This window comes from Odontesthes bonariensis, chromosome 3, assembly GCF_027942865.1.
Source record: "Odontesthes bonariensis isolate fOdoBon6 chromosome 3, fOdoBon6.hap1, whole genome shotgun sequence".
NCBI lineage: Eukaryota > Metazoa > Chordata > Actinopteri > Atheriniformes > Atherinopsidae > Odontesthes > Odontesthes bonariensis.
In genome coordinates, this window is record NC_134508.1 from 17,416,263 (window position 1) to 17,438,228 (window position 21,966).

Genomic DNA, 21,966 nt, shown 5'->3' on the forward strand with positions numbered 1-21,966 from the left:
CAACTCACTAAGCGGTGTCCCGAGTTAGATGCAGATACCTGTGGATCCCTGAGCACTCGATGCAGAGCAGCACTCCCAGGTTGATTGAGGCCCAGCAGGGAGCTGTTTGGCTGCAGTCGCTGCACAGCTCATTGCCTGGCAAGCTCTGTACCCGCTGGAGGAGACTCTCTCCTCCTCCCCGAAGTCCCTTGTCAGCCCTCTCCCGGGGCTCACTGGCAGAGTCGATGCTACTGGTGGAGGGCGAGGCCGTCCGGTCTAAACGCTGCAGGACAGGTTACAAATCGAGATTCAATTACTTCTCAAGATGAATTTGACACAAAAAGAAATAGCTTTTATGTGATTGCATATATGCTCACACCTCAATGTAATAGTTGTCGGCGATGTCTTTGTAAGCAGAAGCGATGCTTGCTTGGACTGCCTGGATCCAAGCCTGCCGTAGCTTCTCAGACTCAGCCTGCAGCATGCAGCTTCTGAAGGAGCCAATTATGAAATGTCTTTTTACTCTGTTGTAATGCTTCAGATGTAGTTAATTCAATGTTACACAGTCAAACATGGGGGACTACTCAAAGGAGGGCAAAGTTGAGAAAGGAAATCCTTTTTTTTTTGGTTGGACAAAAACGCACACTCAAACGCACTTACTTAGTGGGTGAAACCACCTCAAAGCAGAATCTCCTCTCATTATCTTCACATGGTTTGACTGAGCACAACCTCAGATCCTCAACCACCACTGTCAAGGAATCCTGTCAGTGGCAGAGAGGAATGTCAGAACATCTCTCCGTTTAAGATTACTGAGCAGCAAGCTGTTTTCAAATGCAAATTCCTCACTTAAAAAAATAAAGAAAAAAGAAAATGCAAACAAGACGGGACATATACGAAGTCAACTTGTACCTTGAGTTTCTTCTGGTAGACCAGCTGACTGTTCTGGATAGAAAACCACCGCCTACAGGGAGTGAAAGGTGTGAAATTAGTCTGTTATTAATCTGTGAGAGGAACATGATCAGTCAAATGTCTGCATGCTGAGGACCCTATTGAGGGTCTATCATGTCCTAAATTACGTTACCTGTTCCAGGTCTTGAAAGCATTACTGGCCCTCTTGAACAGGTAGCCCTCCATGACAACACCATTGGGTGCATCCACATTAAATTCAAGCTTGGGGTCATCGTAGGAAAAGTCCTGCATTGAGAGCAAAGGCAGTATTTGTCAGGGTCTGGTTTCTTTACTACTTTGCCAACTCATTTTCATTGTCTGGCCAATGAGTTGGTGACCTCAGAGTTACTCACTGTTAAGGCCATGTTCCGCAAAAACAACAATAGGCTATAAATATAAACTGTGCTGACGTGCTTTAATTAATCTGCTGTATAATGGTGTTGTCAGATGATATTGTGGAGCAATCTCTCTGACAAGAAATAGAGATAGGACCTTATCAGCCGACATGATAGCTGAGCTACCGATCGCGACACGTGCATCTTCTGTTGTCAAAAATCAGTCTCTCTTCCCTCCACATTGGGATCAGCTTACACTTAAAGATCATGTCAGCACCTGTCAGGTAAAGTCTTTTCTATAGGTCTTGGCTACTACAAGAGAATCCTTTAAAGCCAGATGCCACCTGCTCAGCGAGGTGAAAAACCCAAGCACTCTGGCTCAAATGAATTCAGAGGCTGAGGTTTGGTTTCATCATTGTTACTTGGTAGACCTTTTAGTTTGGGGGTAAAGTAAAACTGAACATATGGCAAGCTGCACACAGGAGTAAAGTAATACACACACAATTATGTCATAGTGTACTTTTGTTGCCATTTGACTTTGTTAAAAGCGCTGAGGCCTTTTTCTTGATTGTCCAGAATGTAACAACAATGAACCCATTGATTATATTAATGGGAAATGGACTGCATTTTATAGCACTTGGCTGATCTTATCAACCACTCAGGGCACTTTTATGTTTTCACACCTTATAACCTTTCATAACACACTCAAACCCATAAATAGAGGTTGGCTTAACTCTACACATGAAGTGCTTTCTCTATCACCAATTTCCCACCAGCAGGCGGGAGGAAGCAGATAACAATGCACATAAACCAGCCATGATGATAAACAAGTACCAGAGGCTTGATGCTTAAATATGCCATCATTTCAAGGCTTATTGCCAGTGAAAATACTCAGGTAATAAATAGAAAAAGCATGCTGAGATGGTACATGGTTTCTCTCTGGGCTGCCTGCTGAGAACTGAAGTTTGCAATAAATTAAAGGGGCTGTGTATGTTGGTATTAATGCATAACCAAAACAGCAGGCGGACTCTTACATTTTGAAACATGACAAAAGAGAGGCTTATTTTTACTAGTTACTTTATGTAGAAAAATACATCAGGACTGATAATCAACCAATAGCATCCACCTATATGGATACACTACGGTGATGGCATCTGGCACACTTGCACTTGAACCCCTTATTCTGTTTTTCTGCCATGCTGCGTTTGAATGAATGGGAAATGAAAACTATCAGACAAGAAAGAACTGACAGAAAAAGAAAAGAAATCCTCCTCACCAGCATATACTTCAGCCTACCGAATATCTTCATCACACTGACATCTAACAGCATTTCAAACTCGATGATAGCAAAAAACTAACTTGAAAATGAATAATGAAACAAATCCTCATACGTAACTGCTGCCACCCACTTCTCTCTTCCCACTACAGTTTTACCCTCTGCCTCACCCAGTCAACGTCTGGATCTTTAACTCTTTAGCTGTGTATCTGTCCTGCTCTCTTTTGTATTCTTTTTCTGCTGCTCGCATTCCCATTCAACCCCCTGCTGTGCCTCTTGTTGCCATCTGCTGACTTTCTGGAGCTGGCAGTGGATGAAGAAGAAAGTGGATTGAGGTTGGCATCACGCACTGTCACATCTCTCCAATCACCGGTGACATGTTGACCTTTTGGCACTGTGATTACCAGAACTGTAATCTAAAAAGGGGGGTAACGTCCAAAAGCTAAGCCAGATGTGTTCAGATAACGTTATGACTTCTGCATGCTCGTTTTGTTGGGTTTCTGAAAACATTTCCACTCTTCTGATGGATAAAACAAGGATTGTCTGTTTTTCAAAAATAAAAGAAAGTAACAGATATCTGGGTTATTTTGGTAACGATTACTTATTTCAGCCTGTTATGGCAGTATAAAGCAAATGTAAGAGCAGGTTTGCTCCAACTTTCATCTGTATACTGCACTCCACATGTTTCTCTCCACAGTCGCCTCAGGCACGCTCAGGATGGGAGATTGGACCGAAAAAGAAAAAGTTTCAGTGCAATCTGTTGGTTTCCTTAGCTAGGAAATTGTTTTTGAATTGGCTCTATATGAACGAATTGGATTATTTTATGAATAATTATGATTACAATGAATTGAATTCCAATTGGCTTGAATTGGACTTTATTATCTAAGTGCCTTGAGATGACATTTGTTGTATTTGGCGCTATATAAATAAAAATGAATTGAATTGAATTGAATTGAATATGAGTCTGACTGACCCTGGAATTAAAAAGAGGAAAGACGTGTTTATTAGATTGACAGTGATTTAAAGGCCAAATATTGTCGTGGAGAAGAACTACTCTGATTAAAAAAAGCAAATGAAAATCTATAAAAAGAGAGAACAAAACAAGGAAACAGCAAAAAGCCTCCTAGAAGAAACCAGGCTATTTTTATGCTTCGACTTAAGTGAGGGCTTGTTGATTGCTGATCATCGGACTGTTAATCAACCAATAGCATCCACCTATATGGATACACTACGGTGATGGCATCTGGCACACTTGCACTTGAACCCCTTATCCTGTTTTTCTGCCATGCTGCGTTTGAATGAATGGGAAATGAAAAATATCAGACAAGAAAGAACTGACAGAAAAAGAAAAGAAATCCTCCTCACCAGCATATACTTCAGCCTACCGAATATCTTCATCACACTGACATCTAACAGCATTTCAAACTCGATGGTAGCGAAAAACTAACTTGAAAATGAATAATTTAACAAAAGGTTCAAAATATCCAACAGGAACGAGTCAGGCGCGCATGCCACGCGAGTCCAGAAGAGAGACCGTCAGCTAACGTCAACGCGCTCGTGCCGTTCCTTCACTCCACACACCCAGTGCCTTTTACCACCTGCTTGTACACTTACCACCGCCGTGTGGATTAGCATACAGCTGTCACACTCGCGCCCCGCTGACCCCGTCACGGCGGCTGGAGATCAAACATTTTACTTTACAGCACAAGCGGGCTGCATGTTCGGCCGTCAAGTACCTCATCTCCGCCCCACCCCACGATTTAAAGCTCCCCTCTAACCCCAGCAACAATTCTGAGGCCCGGGATTTTCTGAGGGGAGTCAGCTTTCCATCTGTCCGCCGCTCTTTAAACTGTTCCTGCTTATTCAAGCTGATATTATTGCTCCCAGCACATACCCGGAGTCCCCTATTCCCACCTTAAATCAGCCAGGGCCGTGCAAGAATGCAGCCATAGGGCGCAAGAGGCTGGAAAAACCAGGGACCGACAATATGCAATCCATGTTTTTTTTTGCTAAATCGTTTAGATCTAGCATCGAATCAGTGAGTTATAGATATGTAAACAGTTATCTAGAATATTTCATGAGGAATAGATGTAATTTCCACTAATAAACACTGGTCTAAGTTTTCTGTTAACAAAAAAAAAAAAAAAAAAAAGAGCTTCAAGGGCTAAAGCCTAACTGTGCCTTTTTGGTCAAATGATTCAATTTTTCAAGCATATATTTAGATATTATTGCTTTTAGGTTTACTAAATGTCTAGTTGCAAACCTTTTTTAATGCATTTTTTGTCTCGCTCTCTGTTAACATGTCTCTAACTGAAAATGTTACGCCAACAGTTGTAACAATGGAGGAGGAGGAAAGCTGAGACAACAGTTCCCCTGGGGGCCACAATGAACTTCAGCACACACAAAAAGTGGCACGGAAAGAGCAGAAAGAAGGAGCGCAGGAGTGAGATTGGGTAATACAAAGACAGGGACTGAGAGCTGAGGAAATCAAAGAAAGAGTGAGGTAAAGTCTGACAAAAAGAAAGGGGAGAAGATTGACAGATTCTGCTAGTACGGAGAAGGAAAGATTCTCAGTAGATGACTATTTCTCAAGGCTCAAACACGCCATCATGTTGTTCTCTATAGCCGTGTTCTGAGATCTCACTGTAACAGTGAGAAACTGTCTTATGTCTATTGTGGCATCTTTGTGAAATGCTTCTATAGAAAGACTCACAAAGTAAGATGGAGGGAGTTGACAGGCTGTCAATCTGAGCTTAAACAACAAGACTTTCCTGAGTGTTTCCTCATGTCTTTCGCTGACTCTCTGACATCTTTCTGTGGAAAATACTGTTTGACTGAAAGTATCAAGGTTCCTTATACGCAACTGCTGCCACCCACTTCTCTCTTCCCACTACAGTTTTACCCTCTGCCTCACCCAGTCAACGTCTGGATCTTTAACTCTTTAGCTGTGTATCTGTCCTGCTCTCTTTTGTATTCTTTTTCTGCTGCTCGCATTCCCATTCAACCCCCTGCTGTGCCTCTTGTTGCCATCTGCTGACTTTCTGGAGCTGGCAGTGGATGAAGAAGAAAGTGGATTGAGGTTGGCATCACGCACTGTCACATCTCTCCAATCACCGGTGACATGTTGACCTTTTGGCACTGTGATTACCAGAACTGTAATCTAAAAAGGGGGGTAACGTCCAAAAGCTAAGCCAGATGTGTTCAGATAACGTTATGACTTCTGCATGCTCGTTTTGTTGGGTTTCTGAAAACATTTCCACTCTTCTGATGGATAAAACAAGGATTGTCTGTTTTTTAAAAATAAAAGAAAGTAACAGATATCTGGGTTATTTTGGTAACGATTACTTATTTCAGCCTGTTATGGCAGTATAAAGCTTTTAGTTTGGGGGTAAGAGCAGGTTTGCTCCAACTTTCATCTGTATACTGCACTCCACATGTATTTGAGTCTTACTGACCCTGGAATTAAAAAGAGGAAAGACATTTTTATTAGATTGACGGTGATTTAAAGGCCAAATATTATCGTGGAGAAAAACTACTGAGATTTAAAACAGCAAATGAAAATCTATAAAAAGAGAGAACAAAACAAGGAAACAGCAAAAAGCCTCCTAGAGAAACCAGGCTATTTTTATGCTTCGACTTAAGTGACGCTTGTTGATTGCTGATAAGCAATCGGGGTTACATTCTTTAGTAGAAATAAAGCATAACAGCTCAAAGCAGGATATCTACAAACTCAGAAAGCCTCTCAAGGAGGAAGACTGGCAGAAAAAAGGACAGTGGGCATTTATGATAATGACAAAGTCGTGGCTGGCTTTTTGCAATTGTGCAAGTGAGATATGGGGAAAAACAAAGGCAAAGTAAAACAAAAGCCTACAGATAGCAAGAGAGACAAAAATACATCTACAGGGCTTGTACAATGACAGTTTGTTCCTTAAAGTTGTGCGAAAAAGAAATTAAACCCACTGTCTTTTACAGGGCTTTACATATCAGGACAAAATAAAACTTTATCTGGTCCTTACAAGATCTTCAGATAAGGTAAATAGAGGTTCAGATAAAAAACGATACACGACATGTTGGACGGTGTCATTATTTATCAGTATTAAACAAGAACTAAGCCAGAATGCAGGTGTGTGAAAAACCACGTATACTCTCATTACAATCATTTGTACGACCACATTTAGCAGCAATAAATTGAAGTAATTGTTTTCTTTATGAAGTTATTAGTATCTCATATCATTGTGAAGGCGTTTTGGCCCACTGCTCTTTACAGTGTTTATGCACAGCTCTCTCAAGGTCCCGCAACAGCAATCTAATCAAGTTGATGCCATTGTGTTGACAGATTTGCTGCCGTGTTTGGGATCATCTTCCTGTTGCATGACCCATTGTCGGCCACATTTGACTCCAAAATATTTTGGTAAACAGAGGACTTAATGATTTGCGAGGCACCCAGGTCCTGTGGCTGCAGAACAAGGCCAGACCATAAACCCTGCACCACCGTGCTTAACAGTTGGTAAGGAGTGTTTGTGCTGATATGCTGCGTTGGGTTTTTGCCAAACATGGTCCTGTGCTTTATGTTCAAACAAATCCTTGTTGTTATCGTCTGTCCAAAGGACATCGTTCCCGTTCCTGCAGTTTGGCTTGGTTTTACGGTACATAGTAATTACGGTACATTGTAATATGTCACGTGCTGTTGATTCACTCAATTTTAAAACCTGGCAAAGGCGAGAGCATGAGTTCATGAGTGGCATTCAAATTTTCTGTGAATTTTGGACTGAACAAGGCTGTTTTTAACTGATGGACATTACACAGGATCAAACAACATCTTTGTCAATAGTGAATGTGTCATGCTGAATTTTGCCTGCATGCTCCCCACAGATGCATCTGGTGGAGGCCACAGACCTTGCAATGGCTTCGGCACCGGACACAGGCAGAAATACTGTATTTATATTTGATGCAGCTGCATTAGGACATTTACAGACATGTTTAGTTATAGACATGTAGTAACATTCACACAGCAGACAAGACATCAACTAAATAAAAAGTGGTGTGCGAAAATCAAATAGTTTTAAAAAAAAGAGTGGAGCATGCTAGCTACATATGAAGGGAGGAACAGACAAATCTGGAGTCTGAGGAGAAAAGCTGTAATGCAAGCTGAACTTTCTTTTTGGTCTTGGCGCAGACAGCTGCACATTAACCACAATTTATTCTCACCTGTGTCGTAAACAGCCACTGAGTATGATCGTATCTGCTGTGGTTTTCCTCCAGCAGATTCTGTCACACAGCTGCTGCTCTCATTTGTCTGTTTCTTCAAAGTGTTTGGTATGCTGTTGTTGCTGGATGTTTTGAAGTAATTTTATCTTTTTACTCACTGTTGGAGATATATGTTAGTGCGATAATAATTGTGAGATTAAAGTGTTTTTCGATGGGCCTCTTCTGGCTAATATGCACTGTATGTACCCGCTGAGATGACTGTGGGGCCCATGTTCCAGTACCTTCTTAGCACTTCATAACACCAAGTTCCATGTAAGGAGGAGAATTCAGCGGAGGTCTGAATTGGGACTGTGAACTTGGTTCAGAATTTCAGATCGTGAACTATGAACTTTTTCAGTTTCAATGTAAGTGAAATGAACTTTGAACAAGTTCTGGTGAGGCATGAACTTGCACAAAATTGTAATATGAAAGCACTGTAACAAGTTCACATTTTCTATTCTTCAGTTTTCACCAGGAAGCTTTTAATAGATTTAAAAGTCCAGGAAGTAATATACAAAAAAAACAACAACAACAACAACAAAAAACTCACCTGCATCAGAGTCTGGAGGACAAAGAGCGAGGTCACCCAATGGCACAATGAGGAGAGGGAGAGAGAGAAACATTAATGAAAGAACCTTATTGTTTTAGTTAAATACATACAACTAAATATGTGTTTATCATCAGTGTTTAATCTTCAGAAATTACTTCAGGCAGAAAAGCCCTGGGTGAGTTTTTTCAAATTCCGAGGAAGGGCTGCTTAAAGACCATCAAGGCACAACACTGTTTGACTGGTATGGCAGGATGACTTCACTTGGCACCTAAATCTATCTGACGGAAGGGCCAAGTCAGGCAGAAAAAAACAGTTTGTTTCTGGCATCCACTTCCTTTTAACAGATGGATGATTTTTTCGCATTTGTGCATGAATGTGACTGAGTGACCTGTAAAATAATTATATCTGACACACACACACACACACACACGTATATGTATATTTAAATTTTTTTTTAAATTTATTTTGTGATTCCTTTAATGAAATAAAGACGAACTAAGCTAAAGGCACAAAAACAGATAAGGTAAAAGTACATATCATATTTTCTGCAAACCCAAACTAGCCATTTGATTCCAAAGTAAGATAAAAACCCCTATTGTAGATTTCAGATAGATAAAGATCTTTTGCTCTGCCTGTTGTTTTTAAATCGAAGCTGCCATTGCATCTCAACAAGCCTATCCAGCCAAGCAAGACTAAAATATGTTGATTTAAAAATAAAAAAAATTGGCTGTGCAGTCTTTGAAGAAACTGATCTGACTTTTTATTGAGGGGCATTAAAAAATATCAACAGCATGACATATGCTGTAAGCAATCCAGCTTTAAAGATGTTAAATGTAATAGAAAGTCTAATATAAAAATGAAGGGCAACCTGCATCTGAAAATAAACAGTTACGCAACCAGTAGACCTTTCCAACCATTTGATTTTAAAACACTGAGCCCTTTTGGAGTTCAAAACATTAATCATTCAATGCAATCTGGTTACTGATTGTGTTACAGCTGTGTTGGTCCTCAGCACAAAACGTAGGAGTTAAAAAAACATTTTTAAAAAAGTCTAAGGAATTACAAAATAACTCTAATTTCTGGGCTCCATTTCCAGGCATTACATGGAGCTGTCATTAAAGTAATCTTTGCCAATTCAACATGACTTATAATAACGTAGGTGGTGATGGCTGGCAGCATTACTCCATGGATGTTGTGCATAAGATTAGAAAGATTTCTATAGAAATAGAAATTAAAAAGGTTTTGGCTTGCTATCATTTCACAAGAACCCTGCCCTATAAAAAACATAAATTCATTGATTCAAGCATTCACTGTGAGCCTTTATTGCGACATCCTTTTGTGCCGTTGACATACTTTGCTATTACAAACTCTGAAGTGAGGCTGGGCTGCTTTATCATATCACATTTTTCACCAAAACTTCCTTCATGCAACACCTGACAAAATGTAAGTGCACCAGTGTAATAATGGAGGACTCACAATTCCACGGAAAGCCTCAGCTATTTATAACAGGTGACAGACGCTGATGATAATCAGCGGATATGGAAGGGGTGGCATATAAAGTGAAAGAAAGAAGACAAAGAAGGGTAATGACTCGAGAAATGTATTGCTTTCTCACTCTTTGCTGGATGAGGGCATGTTTGTGCTCCAATTCTCTCTTCTCCATGGCCGAGTCAATGACCAGCTGATCCAGCTGCACACAACAGAAGGACAGTCAGTGGAAGTCGACTCAGACACAATCAGACACGGGAGAACTCTACAGTCACAACTCATAAACTGGTCAATGGAAAAGAAAACAGCTCGATAACTTTGATGTCTCTATTATTTGACAGAGGAGCTCAATTTTTATGCTTTGAGTTTGTCTGTTTCAGCTTACTTGCGCAGCCAGTTTTTTCATATAGGGGTCAATCTCATCCAGGATGTGAAAGCCTTGTTGAAACAAAGTATACTGGGCTCGCATGAAGGACAGCATCTAAGGGAGACATGGCATTAAGGAAACAGAGTCCCAAATGTGTTCATTAGAACGGAGCAGACACCTTCACAGTACACCACTGACTGTGTTTAGATGTCTGTGCAAGAACAAGGACGAGTTACTTACTGCATCCAGGATTTCAAACTTCTTCTTGGCCTGAAGCACATTAATCTGTCGAATCCAAAGAGGATGAGCAGGTGTAAATTATAGACTGCATGTCTTAGATTAACAGTAGTGATCTTATAAAATCTGATCAAAAAGAAACACACTTTCTCAGCTGCTCTAAAGTATTAAGAGGCCGATAGAGGAGTTCAGCACTGGTTGAGTGTCAGTGCCGCCTGCTGGACGAGACTGGAAACACAACCTGGATTTGTGTAAGTGAGTCTCACCTGCAGCACATAGTCCAGGGCCAAATGCCTGAAGGCTTTGCGGCTGAGGACGAGGGCCTGTGTGGCCTCCTCTGCCTCATGCACCTTGTTCCTGGGTGCCTGTGCGTTCTTCACCTGAGCGAGCTCCATGTCCTCGCGCACTCGGTCAAACTGCTTCTTGGTGTCCTTGAACTTGCGTACATCCCTGGTGGAAGTGGGAGGAAACAGTGAAGAGACGGCATTTAAATGCCGTGCCATTTAAATTCCTTGAGCATTAAGATAATACATTCTTTGCATTTGTTTGCAAAGCGATTAACAGACTAACAGGCTAATTACGAGACAATGGAAATCTCAAATGTAGCTTTTTCAAACATGAACAAAACACATGAATATTTAATGTAAGACATTCAGATCTTGCTCAAGTGCACCAGAGCACCCTACAATGTCTATTTTCATCCCTCCTTATAAACTTGAAAGGGCTTCACATCGTTCACTAGCCTTGGGAAGAAGCTGTGATGACATACTTACTCTTTAATGAAGGTATGAAGCTGCTGTTTGATTGACCTCTGAGCCTGGTCAAACAAAATCTGTTGGTAAAGGAGGACAGGTGGAAACAAAAGAATGAGAAAAGAGCCACAGAGCACAGCAGTTATAGAACTGGTTCTTTTTGTGATGATAGCATCAGACACAACATTTCATGATTTAACTGGGAAACACTTTGGTTTTCTGTTGTTTAAAAATGTCACCTGATGTGACTAAAATCGGCATATCTGTAGTAGCTTAATCTGACCACAAGGTGGCAATAGGAATCCTTTATCACACTGGCACATACCACAGGCAAAGGAGGGAGAGGAAATAGAGATGGACATACACACACTCATCTCTCATCTCTCTTCCTGTTGACTACAGGATTCCCACCTCTCCTCTTCCCTTTCCTTCACTTTCTTATCCTGCAAATGTTCCTTTGTTCTCCCTCAAGAGCAACTATTCTCTCCATCTGGAGATGATCTGTCCTCCACATACAGTACACACTGAGATGCACTCCAGTTGTATTTGCTTAATAATAACACTTACATACATAACTGCATATACAACAATCACTGTGGATTAAATTCTATAGCTAAACCTTGTTTAACCTTGACATACACATAGCAGATTACAGACCCAGTCCATGTGTAAGCCTCCATTCACATAATGACCCAACACAGCCTGATGACATCAGGGGATCGGGTCTTGGGCTCACAGATGTGCCGCTTGAAGTGGGAGCTCTGACATTATATCAACTCACCTTTCAGTTCTAACAAAGTCTGAACTCGGTGTAGAAATAATACGTGGAAAGTGCAACATCAGACACTTTACTCCTTGACACCGGTCAACAAATCTGCAATCACTTTCCACAGACTGTGTCTATTTATCATAATATGATATACTCTTACTATTTTGAAGCAAAAAATTGAAAGTTAGCTTGCAACTCCTCCTAAAGTCTTTCACTGGTAACACAGTGTGTGAACTATAATATTTAATGCAAAGACTCATATAACTATACAGCATGACACCTAATTTGAGACAAATAAAAGTATAATTAGTATAGAAATACAATAATCAATAAGAAATAATGAATGTGTTTAGAATTGTCATGTGGCCTCATTTAGTTTCTCGATGGCATGGGTTACCACACAAGTGCTAAATCTAACAGTTCAAGAAGCATGAAAAATAAAATTTTAAAAAAGAAATAAAAAATGAGGGGCTTAAATAGAGGAATTATTTCTGTTATCACTATTGATTATTCCAGCTCAACTAACCAAGTTGGAAATAAGTTAGAAACCTGAAGCTTATCATTAAGAGTTTATGAGAAAATAACCTTTTGACCCGTATTAAAGGATAAGACCGTTTTTTTGACATTGGGCCCTTGATTTCACATTATAGCATGATGTTCTACTCACCCCTGCTTGTTGTTGAACATTTGGAGCTGTTCCGAAGATATTCGCGAGGCGTCTGGCTGCTCTCTTGAGATATTCGGCCATGAAACGGTTTCCTATGGGCAAGCTTATACAGGCACAAACTATGCAGTTTATAATTTATTAATTACTGTACACTAGCACTGATAACGTGGAGGTGCGTCGCTTACTTAAAAAAATCCGGGTTATTGTAATTTTGATTTTTTTGTCGTAAAGTGGGTGTTACTGACGTCCTCGTCGTGCTACTGCCACAGACAGCCCACAGACCTGCTGCCTATTTATTCATTCGGCTAAAATTCAAAATTAGTAACCCGGATTTTTTTAAGTAAGCGACGCACCTCCGCGTTATCAGTGCTAGTGTAGAGTAATTAATAAATTATAAACAGCATAGTTTGTGCCTGTATAAGCTTGCCCATTGGAAACCGTTTCATGGCCGAATATCTCAAGAGAGCAGCCAGACGCCTCGCGAATATCTTCGGAACAGCTCCAAATGACCAACAACAAGCAGGGGTGAGTAGTACATCATGTTATAATGTGAAATCAAGGGCCCAATGTCAAAAAACCGGTCTTATCCTTTAATAAGTACAAGCCTTTTCTTTATCTGAAAGTGTTTTGATAAAGACACATCTCATCAACAAGAGGTTGTTTTTTTCTCAAAGATGGACAGTTTTATAAATATGGCCTCCTCTGGCTACATAAACGGGTCATGTCACAATCAATGTCGTGGTGCACCAATTATTAAGTTCAATTTGCTGCAATATGTGTTATAATTTGTCTGGCAAAACAAGAAAAACTGTTTGCTGAGGGTTGATTTTCCAGAGAATTATCACTACATGCAAACTGCTTTAGGTACTTTAAGTGCTTTATAGTCTCACAAAGTATGACCTGGTTCTTCACCCTGTAAGTCTTGTGTTAGGATTGAAGTATGTTTGAAAGTAAACACACTGACATCTCAGATGATTTACTGGGAGATTCTTCCTGTAGCTTTGTGCCTGACAAGACGTGCTGCAGAAATAGGCATTAGTTGGTGCAAACAGACAGCTTTCCACTTTCACTATGTCCTTCCCTCCCCTTCCTCCATTACTCTATTACTCCATTACACATCAATACTGTCTGCCAGACAAGCTGTTAGTGTAATTCTTGGGTGTTAGAGTGGAGGGCTGGGACACCTTTTATGAAGCGTAAGTGAATAAGTGAGTGAAGGCGGAGCGGCAGAACATGGGGAATGGGAGGATGAATACTGACACAATTTAGACTATTAACCAGCCAAACGCAATATTTTCTGTAATTTTTTTGTAGTAAAATGTCTTAATAGAAAAAGAGAGAAAAAGATCACATTGGCTTTATAAAGCCAATGTGTTAAGACTGAAAGACTTTGATTTGATATGAAAAGATGAAGACAAAAAAGGAACGACATTCATAGAAACTACAGGAAAAGAACAAGACAGATTAGTAAAAATATGAGAATCAATCTTAGTTTTCCATGTAACCTGCTCTATTTACAGTATGTATGTAACACCTGTGTTGTTGTGAATGTCCTTGAATGGATAAACTCGGGTCCCTGAATAACAGGGGTTATTCATCCTCTCTGCACAGCAAAACAAAACAAAAAAAAAAAAACATGAACAAACTTTAATTAACTCATAACTAGAAACCTCCCTTCAATGTTTAAAATGATACAGTGATATCTTTAGATATGATTGTAAATCAGATAAGATTAAATCTGTAAAACTGTAAAAGGAAAAGAAGGGAAGTAAAAACATTGCACACACAGCACAGAGCTCTAAAAGTGTCTACTCGATCTAACTGTGAATGCCTTCTGATTTCTTGAAACATCAGAATATTGGACTCTGTATAAGCATCTCAGTAGGTTAACAAAGCAGTTCTTTTTTTTTTTTAAATCACACTTAGTCATGAGGAGAAATCACTCTGGAGTCATGAGGGTAAAACTCACTTCAATGTGTGTGTGTGATTTCTATGAGTGAATGTGCACTAAAGCTGCCACACTTTGGTCACACACTCTGGTCAAGCAAGTGGTTTGAATAAGACACACGCATGTGCTCCAGTCAGAGCGGACAGATTTCTGAAAGATGTTCACATGCAAGGATGACCTGCACGTGTTCAGTCGCCACTACACTTCTCGCCTGTGGCCAAAATTATGTGGGTGTGTGGGCGCATGTGTGTGTATGTGTAAAACTGTCTTACCATGTGGTAGTTGACAATCTCCTGGAGGCTTTCTCCACACTTTTCAAGGCATTCCTGCAAAGTTGCCAGCACACACATGTCCAGTGTAAGCACAAGCCTCCATATGAACATACTTCCCTTTCACTGTCTTCCTATGGGTCTGTACTGTCCACAGAGAATATGTTGGATCTGTGCAATCCATTAAACCATTTTAAGATTTAAAAGTTATTCACTTCTAAAGAATGATGTGTAACTGCTACATTCCAGAGAAAACTTGTGCTGACATGAGATGCAATCCCCTTGTTTTACTAAAAAACCGTGGAGCTGGTTTCAGATTTCTCTGCTTGCAGCCATCAGTGTAAACACTTCCTGTCTGCATGTGGTCACTTCTTTCATCTCAACATCAACAGGACAATTCTGTCTTTACAGTTCAGTTTATACTGTTGAACAGTTGTTATTTACTGGAATCTTCTTAAAAAGATGGATAAGGGGTCAAGGACTCCTGAGTGCAGGTACTGCTCAGTTTTGTGGCCTAAGCAGCTTTCACTCACCGATATCATCTCCTCCTTCTTGCACTGCTGGGACAGGTCTTTGATGCCATTAACGAAGAGCTTATTGGCGCTGACGTAGGCCCTGCCGGCCTCAATCATCCCACTGCACAGCTTCACCAGCTAACGGGGTGCATAAAAAAAAAAAAAGACTTTTAGTACACCACAAGATCACAGTCTATTTAAAGGCTAACGCATTTTACATAATGCACTGCATGGATATAAATAGTTGCAGTGATGACGTAAATCAAACAATGCTTGAAAGAATTGCTGGTCACATGCTACATGTGAGAGGGTACTTAAATGAAGAATAACCCTAATTTTTGTGTTGAGACCAGTGCAGGTCTTTCTGAGACTGTTAAAAGTGGAAATTAAAAAGAGAACAGTTCTTAAACAGAGATGCAAATTAGGAAAAGGAATGAAATGATCAGAGGCCAATAACTACAAGATGGCAAAGCAGTGATTATAGCTGAATCCAAAATTACACCCACAGTCAGATCTACTGACATAATAAATAAAAATGAGATTTTAAATACTTATTAATTATGTCGGGGGTTTTTTTTGTTGTTTTTGTTTTGTTTTATAGCAACACCAGAGGAGGGGCAACGCAGGGCTGCATAACTACAATGTGAACCAAAACTAGCGCACATGCTCTAGCGGGACATATTTTTGCTCCATTGAAAGAATTTCTGACAAAACCACACATAGCTGAGGTTTCTCATTGTGGGTCCAATTGCATTCTGTGGTGCCTACGTGAGCCACTGCATCATTACAAGAAGGGAGGAGAGAGGATGCCTCACTGAGGCATAACACACAAGGATGCACAGGTGCATTCTGTTAGGCACCTGTAATGTATAAAGGGGGCATGACACATTATTGCATTTAGTAAATGATTGAATTGAAAGTAGACATAAGTGCTGTCATAAAACAGATAATGCTTATCTAATCTACCACATATCCAAGGTCAGATCAAAAGGGACGGCACAAAAGTGAGACTGTTTGATTTTGTTAAATGTCTGTTAGCTCAACTCTTCTCTCCTTGAGTCTCCTCTTTTCATCCCCTGCTCACTTCTCTGGTGGAAGATACGAAGATGCAAAGAGAGGAGTCAAGGATGTACAAGCAGAAGTGAGGAAAGGGGATGGATTTTCGCAAACCCTCAAACAGTTGTTCAGACATTTCACCTCAAAGCCCACATGTGTGCCTCATATTGGACTCGGGGGAAACTAGCTGTGAAAATATTCAGATCCTCCACTTAAGCAAAAGCATAAGCAGAGTGAAGTAAAAAATATTAAATTACAAGTAAAAGTCTTCAAGGAATGATTCAGCTTAAGTTAGAAAATATAAATATTCAGGAGCAAAGTGATGTTAAAGTATTACACTGGAAGTGCTAGATTGGTCCTTCTGACTATCATAATGTGCTTCATCATATCAATAGATTGCAATTACTGAAGTGTTATTTTGTAGTCAGCACTTTTGAAAACACTGATTTGATGTATGACAGTGTATTTAGTAAAAAATCATCCCTCACAAGTAATTAGTAACTAAAGCTGTTAAACAAAGGGAGTGGAGTGGAAAACTATGTCCTTCAGAAATCTAATGAGTACATGTATAAATGAGTATTTACGTATAATACCTCATACTTATGCAGTACCTTAAAAAAAAGCATGCAATCTTATGGACAACTGCTTGTTGTGTGTATTATACGGGTAAATGTGCCTCTGACCAACAAGATTTTTCACAGCATGTCATTCCCCTACTCTTTTTTCTTTCTTTTTTTTTAAACCACATGTTTTGCCAGTCTCCACTATAACAGCAGACACAAGGAACAATAAAAAAAACAGTTTTATTTTTCTTCTAAAAATGTGGTGAAAATAACCACACATGTCAACATCTGGGCATCGTGAATGTCTATAGTTTTGAAGTCAACCAAAGTGGTGGACCGTGCAACCGACAGGCTGGCACTGGCAACCCTGGATCCACGACACAAGCACGAACAACAAGTCTCTGAGAAGGAACGCTGTGTTTAAAAAGATTTTGGGAGCAGCTGCAGCGCACATTTCTCACTAAGAGATAGGCATTTAGGTAAAAATAGCCAAAAGTAATGTGATACACACGCATATTTTATGGTAGAGATGATTCACACAACACCATACAAGCAAAATGCTTATCATAAACAGCTAATTGCAAATTAATTCAACCAGACACAGACAGCTCCTGTGATTGCATGTATGCTCTTAAACACCAAATGAGCTGCCAACTGCTAGACTTCCCCACTTTAAGGGAAATATGAGAAGCTACAGAATGGTGCACTGTCATTACCAGTGCACTGATGCAGCTGTGCAGAATCAGAACATGTGTTTGCGTGTGTGCCTGTTCACAAGAGGTGGAGGGGACATGGGGTATGGTAAAGAGACTGTAGTAGACCTTTAATTATCTTACTTGGTGCAGGAGTTCCCAAGGTTGTCACGATGTGAGTGTGGTTTTCTGGGCGGCTGACAGTAAGTCCTCTACTGTGTGCAGGCTGACAGTGTGAAGATTACTAGAATGAGCTTCTGGCTTAGAGTGTGTGTTGCATTTGCCAAATGGAATGTGTAGACTCTATATGTATAAACGAGGTCACCTGAAGCGCATCATACAGCCACATGTCTGCTACTGACACTGAATCCACAGAAAATGCACGGGGAGCTTGACATCGCTGCCCCTTCCAGGCAGGTCTGACAACACGAAGTATATGTCAACAAATTGGCTGATATGTGAATATGATCTAATTGCATGCTGCTATTGTGCCCCTAGGGTGCGAGCACAGCCATTAAATGGACAGAATATATGACTAGATTTCTTAATAAATGGACTGGAAGAACAACATAGTTCCACTCGAGGCCACAATGCCACATCTTGTACCACATGATAAACCCTGCAGTGTTAATTGACCAAAACAGCTACGGAGTAAATGCATGGTGTCTGTTGGGAGATGAGCTGCTGAATGCCCATTTCTACTATTTTTTAATTCACTAAAAATTGTCTATACTAGTGCCACTGTTTTGCTAGTTGATGAGGAAGAAATTCAAATAACAAGCAACAAAAGATAATTATTTCTAATTAATTAAGCCAGCGCAGCGGACAGCAGTTTTTACACTTGTCAGAGTTGCTCGGTCTTAATGAATTATGCTATATATGCTATATATGAATTACGTCCTCTGTGAGCTCTCGTTGCTGTCAGACCAGGCAGCTTAAGACCACCCAAACAGAGCTGCCTGCTGAACAGGACAAATCAACCTGATGGAAGCCTCTCAAACCTCTCCCCCTTTGACCCTTTCCATCTGTCAGTGGTGCTCAAACAGGGTTCAAAGTTCAGTAGAAGTTCCTGACCGGCTCGATTAATCTGTTGATGTGTGTGAGCTTTTTTTTTTTGTGATAGCAGCATAACTTAATGAAGCGATGCTGAAACTTTGTGACTGCCTAATAAACCTGAGACTGCAGTATCAAGAAAGGACCACAAACATCTTAGCAACCATGTGTATGATTGAAACAGACCTAACTATGCACACCGACGGATGTTTATCTCTTGTGTCGTCTACTGGCTGTGTAAGATAAACACTTTGACACTTGAAGATTTTTCTCAGATTCATCTCTATAAAAAGACGTGGTCACCATTTATCCACAGTTAGACTGTCTCATCTTCTGCATTCTCTCCAACTTACAAGTTTATAAGTGTATCTCAGCTCGCTCCCTAGTGACAGTAGATATCCACCCCTGCTGGCCTTCCACACAGAGAGATCTGTCTAACTAGAAATGTCTAACAATTATCCAAGTAATTCATTCCAATTGTTTTTTCACATTTACGATATTCATCTTTTTTTACCTCTCAATCGATCCACCAGCAACACAGGCCTTTGTCAGACTGCTACAATTTATGTCTCAAATAAGAAGGAATACTCGTCTTTTTTGGTCATTGTGGCCATTTTCAAAAGGAACACCATGACAAAGCTTTTCAGACCAGATAAAACCAATGAAATATGAAGTCCTATGGGAATTAATTTGCTGAAAATGCCTTGTTCCATATTTCACAAACCCCAAGCTGTTGCTGTAATACTCGCAGAAAGAAAAAAAAAACATCCCCTGCCGAGATTACAGGCTGCACTGCGCTGGGATTTCATACTAAAGAATATAGAGCTGCCTCTGTGGCGTTAATCAATGTTTGCTCTGTGTGTTTACTGTGTATGAACACACACATACTCACAAATGCCAATCAGATTAAAAATGCCCACAAAAGTGTATGCTTCTGTAGGTTTTAAAATGAAATTTTGATGGCAGTAAAACACGAGACAGCAAACCAGCATACTGTGCACACATTAAGTTCACGGTTCATACCTTGTCTAGCTTTGCTTCAATTTCCACGACATCCGTCTCCACATCATCGATTCCAGCCCTGCACAGAGAGAACACAAAGACACAGAGTTAATCAGATCTGCTCTTCTGTAATGGCATTTCTGAGAAGAGGAATCACGTGTTAAGCTGAAAAACACAACCAGAATCTATGTCTTGCTTGGGAGAGATTCTTAGATTAGCAGTAGGCCACAATAGCATGAAAATGAACCAGAAAAAGGGGTTTCGAAAGGTTTCAAACAATTTGTGTCTGTGACATCCCACAGAAACAGGGGGAATAAAGGGACGAATAAGGTAAAAGGACCCGACTGTAAAGACACAGGATATAAGAATAAGTAACAGTATTATTGTGCATCCATGAACCACAACCTCGAAGCGATTACAATATCTGTAATTTTGCCCCCTGCAAATTAAGCTGCAATCAGTCACGCAACATCACAGCCTCACAGGTAGGAGCATTAATCCTGATGATTAGATTGGCAGAGGCATCACTCTGGAAGATTAGTGGTCCCAGTAGAGCAGTAAAATCAATGAATGACATCATGCAGAGACATGGGCTGACACTTCAGTCTCCATAAGGTGAGCTCATAAAAGGAGGCAGTAACAACTCAGAAGGTTTTATAAATCCTGCCAAATCTTGACATTTAACAGCAGTTAATAAACACAAGTGGCAAGATTGCAGTAGATGTTTAAAAATATATATTTCTATATATCTAAATTTTTAATCCATCGTTCGTTTATCATGAGAATGATGGGACTTGAACTCAGCAGGAGTGTATCAGGTGGTCTGGCTGGGTGATGAGCCTTCGCCATCCTCCCCCTTGGGGTCTGCTTCCATTAGTGCATAAGTACACTCCCACACACACACACACACACACAGACTCATACTCATCCATGACCACTCTGACAGGGTCAGTTGTTATGGCAACTCATTGTATGTGGGTCGTGTAGGCTGTGCATAAGGTCGTATTAAATCAAATTTAATACCATCTTATTTCTCTGACATGCCTCTCTAAATCCATCAAAAGTCCCATAAGGTTCAAAACTCATTCTGTTCAAGAAAAGGCAGAAAACATTTTTTTTTTTTTTAAAGAAAAAAGCAATATAAACCTAGATAGTTTCCCCAGTGTCAATTTCTTAAGATGGAACTAGAGCTTAATGGAACAGTTGGATCTGGCCAAAAAATCCGCATCCCACCCTGAATAAGCTAGAGCACGTCAACCATAAGCCTTTGGGAGATGATGATCTCATCATACTTTTAAACCCAGCCCTTATCTTCAACTCTCTTACACCCCGACAGCTGATGCAACACGTCACAGAAGAGAGGCTGGGCAGAGCTGGGGGAAAGATAGAATCAACAACACCTGCCACAGCAGTTTATTTTACGAAGGTTGTAACTTTGCCTGTGTTAGTTTCAGCCAGTAGGAGGGTTGGGCATGGTGGCAGGGGGGAGAGCAGAAATCAGTTAGCAGCTTAATCACCTGCTCTGCAGCACATTCCCAGAATTCCTTTATGCACCCGAGATTCTCAACAATGCCAGGAGATGTTGCTTCTTCCTCTTGTCCTCTCTATCTCTCATTCAGAACACGTGTTGCTTATACAGTGAAGACTGAACTTTTCACCACTGCCACATGACACTGCCACAACAGGCCTGCTTAAATTGAAATGAGAATACTTCAAAGAGAGATGGCAAACTGAAATATGAGCAGAAAACTTCCAATAAGCCTTCTGTCTGATTAACTGCAAGCGAGTGCTGTTCAATACAATTTCTGACTGACATCCATGCCCGCTCTTTTTTTAGGTGTGAGTTAGGAATACAAAACTGCTCTCAACACCCTCCAACACCCGAGCTCTGTGTCAAATCCAACAGCATCCTGTTTTTCTGTCATCCTGAACCAAAAACACACTCTCGAACAGCTGTGCAGTCTTGCGAAGGATAAGCTCATTACAAGCGTGTGGTGTCTCATGCAGCACACGTTGCCTATAAACATTGACTGAAATTGGATGAAAAGGATGCAGAGGCAACACTTGATAAAACAGAAGTTGATATTGTATTGATCAAAGTTTTTTAGTTCAGCAAGGGGCTGTGCTGCTTGTGCTGTCTGAGGCAATTTCATGCGTGCTTTTGTTTGTTTTTGCACGGTCAGATACCAAAATACATCCTCACTTTAAATGTGTGTGAGTGTGTTTTTGCCAGTCAATGCATGCTTGTCCTTA

The 21,966-nt window shown here is 40.4% G+C and overlaps 1 protein-coding gene across 1 annotated transcript in view; it reads right to left on the reverse strand.

Annotated features, from left to right (window-relative positions):
- Positions 1-21,966, reverse strand: part of LOC142376908 (arf-GAP with coiled-coil, ANK repeat and PH domain-containing protein 3-like) — a 50,444-nt gene that overhangs the window by 8,365 nt on the left and 20,113 nt on the right. The window contains exons 2-15 of the mRNA XM_075460594.1: positions 19,735-19,792; positions 15,366-15,485; positions 14,836-14,889; positions 11,201-11,259; positions 10,694-10,877; positions 10,431-10,475; positions 10,209-10,304; positions 9,951-10,025; positions 8,336-8,347; positions 1,061-1,173; positions 889-940; positions 640-740; positions 359-470; positions 39-262 (exon numbers count right to left, since the gene is read on the reverse strand). Coding sequence (XP_075316709.1) covers positions 39-262; positions 359-470; positions 640-740; positions 889-940; positions 1,061-1,173; positions 8,336-8,347; positions 9,951-10,025; positions 10,209-10,304; positions 10,431-10,475; positions 10,694-10,877; positions 11,201-11,259; positions 14,836-14,889; positions 15,366-15,485; positions 19,735-19,792 — 1,305 coding nt within the window. The remainder of the gene's footprint in view (positions 1-38; positions 263-358; positions 471-639; positions 741-888; positions 941-1,060; positions 1,174-8,335; positions 8,348-9,950; positions 10,026-10,208; positions 10,305-10,430; positions 10,476-10,693; positions 10,878-11,200; positions 11,260-14,835; positions 14,890-15,365; positions 15,486-19,734; positions 19,793-21,966) is intronic.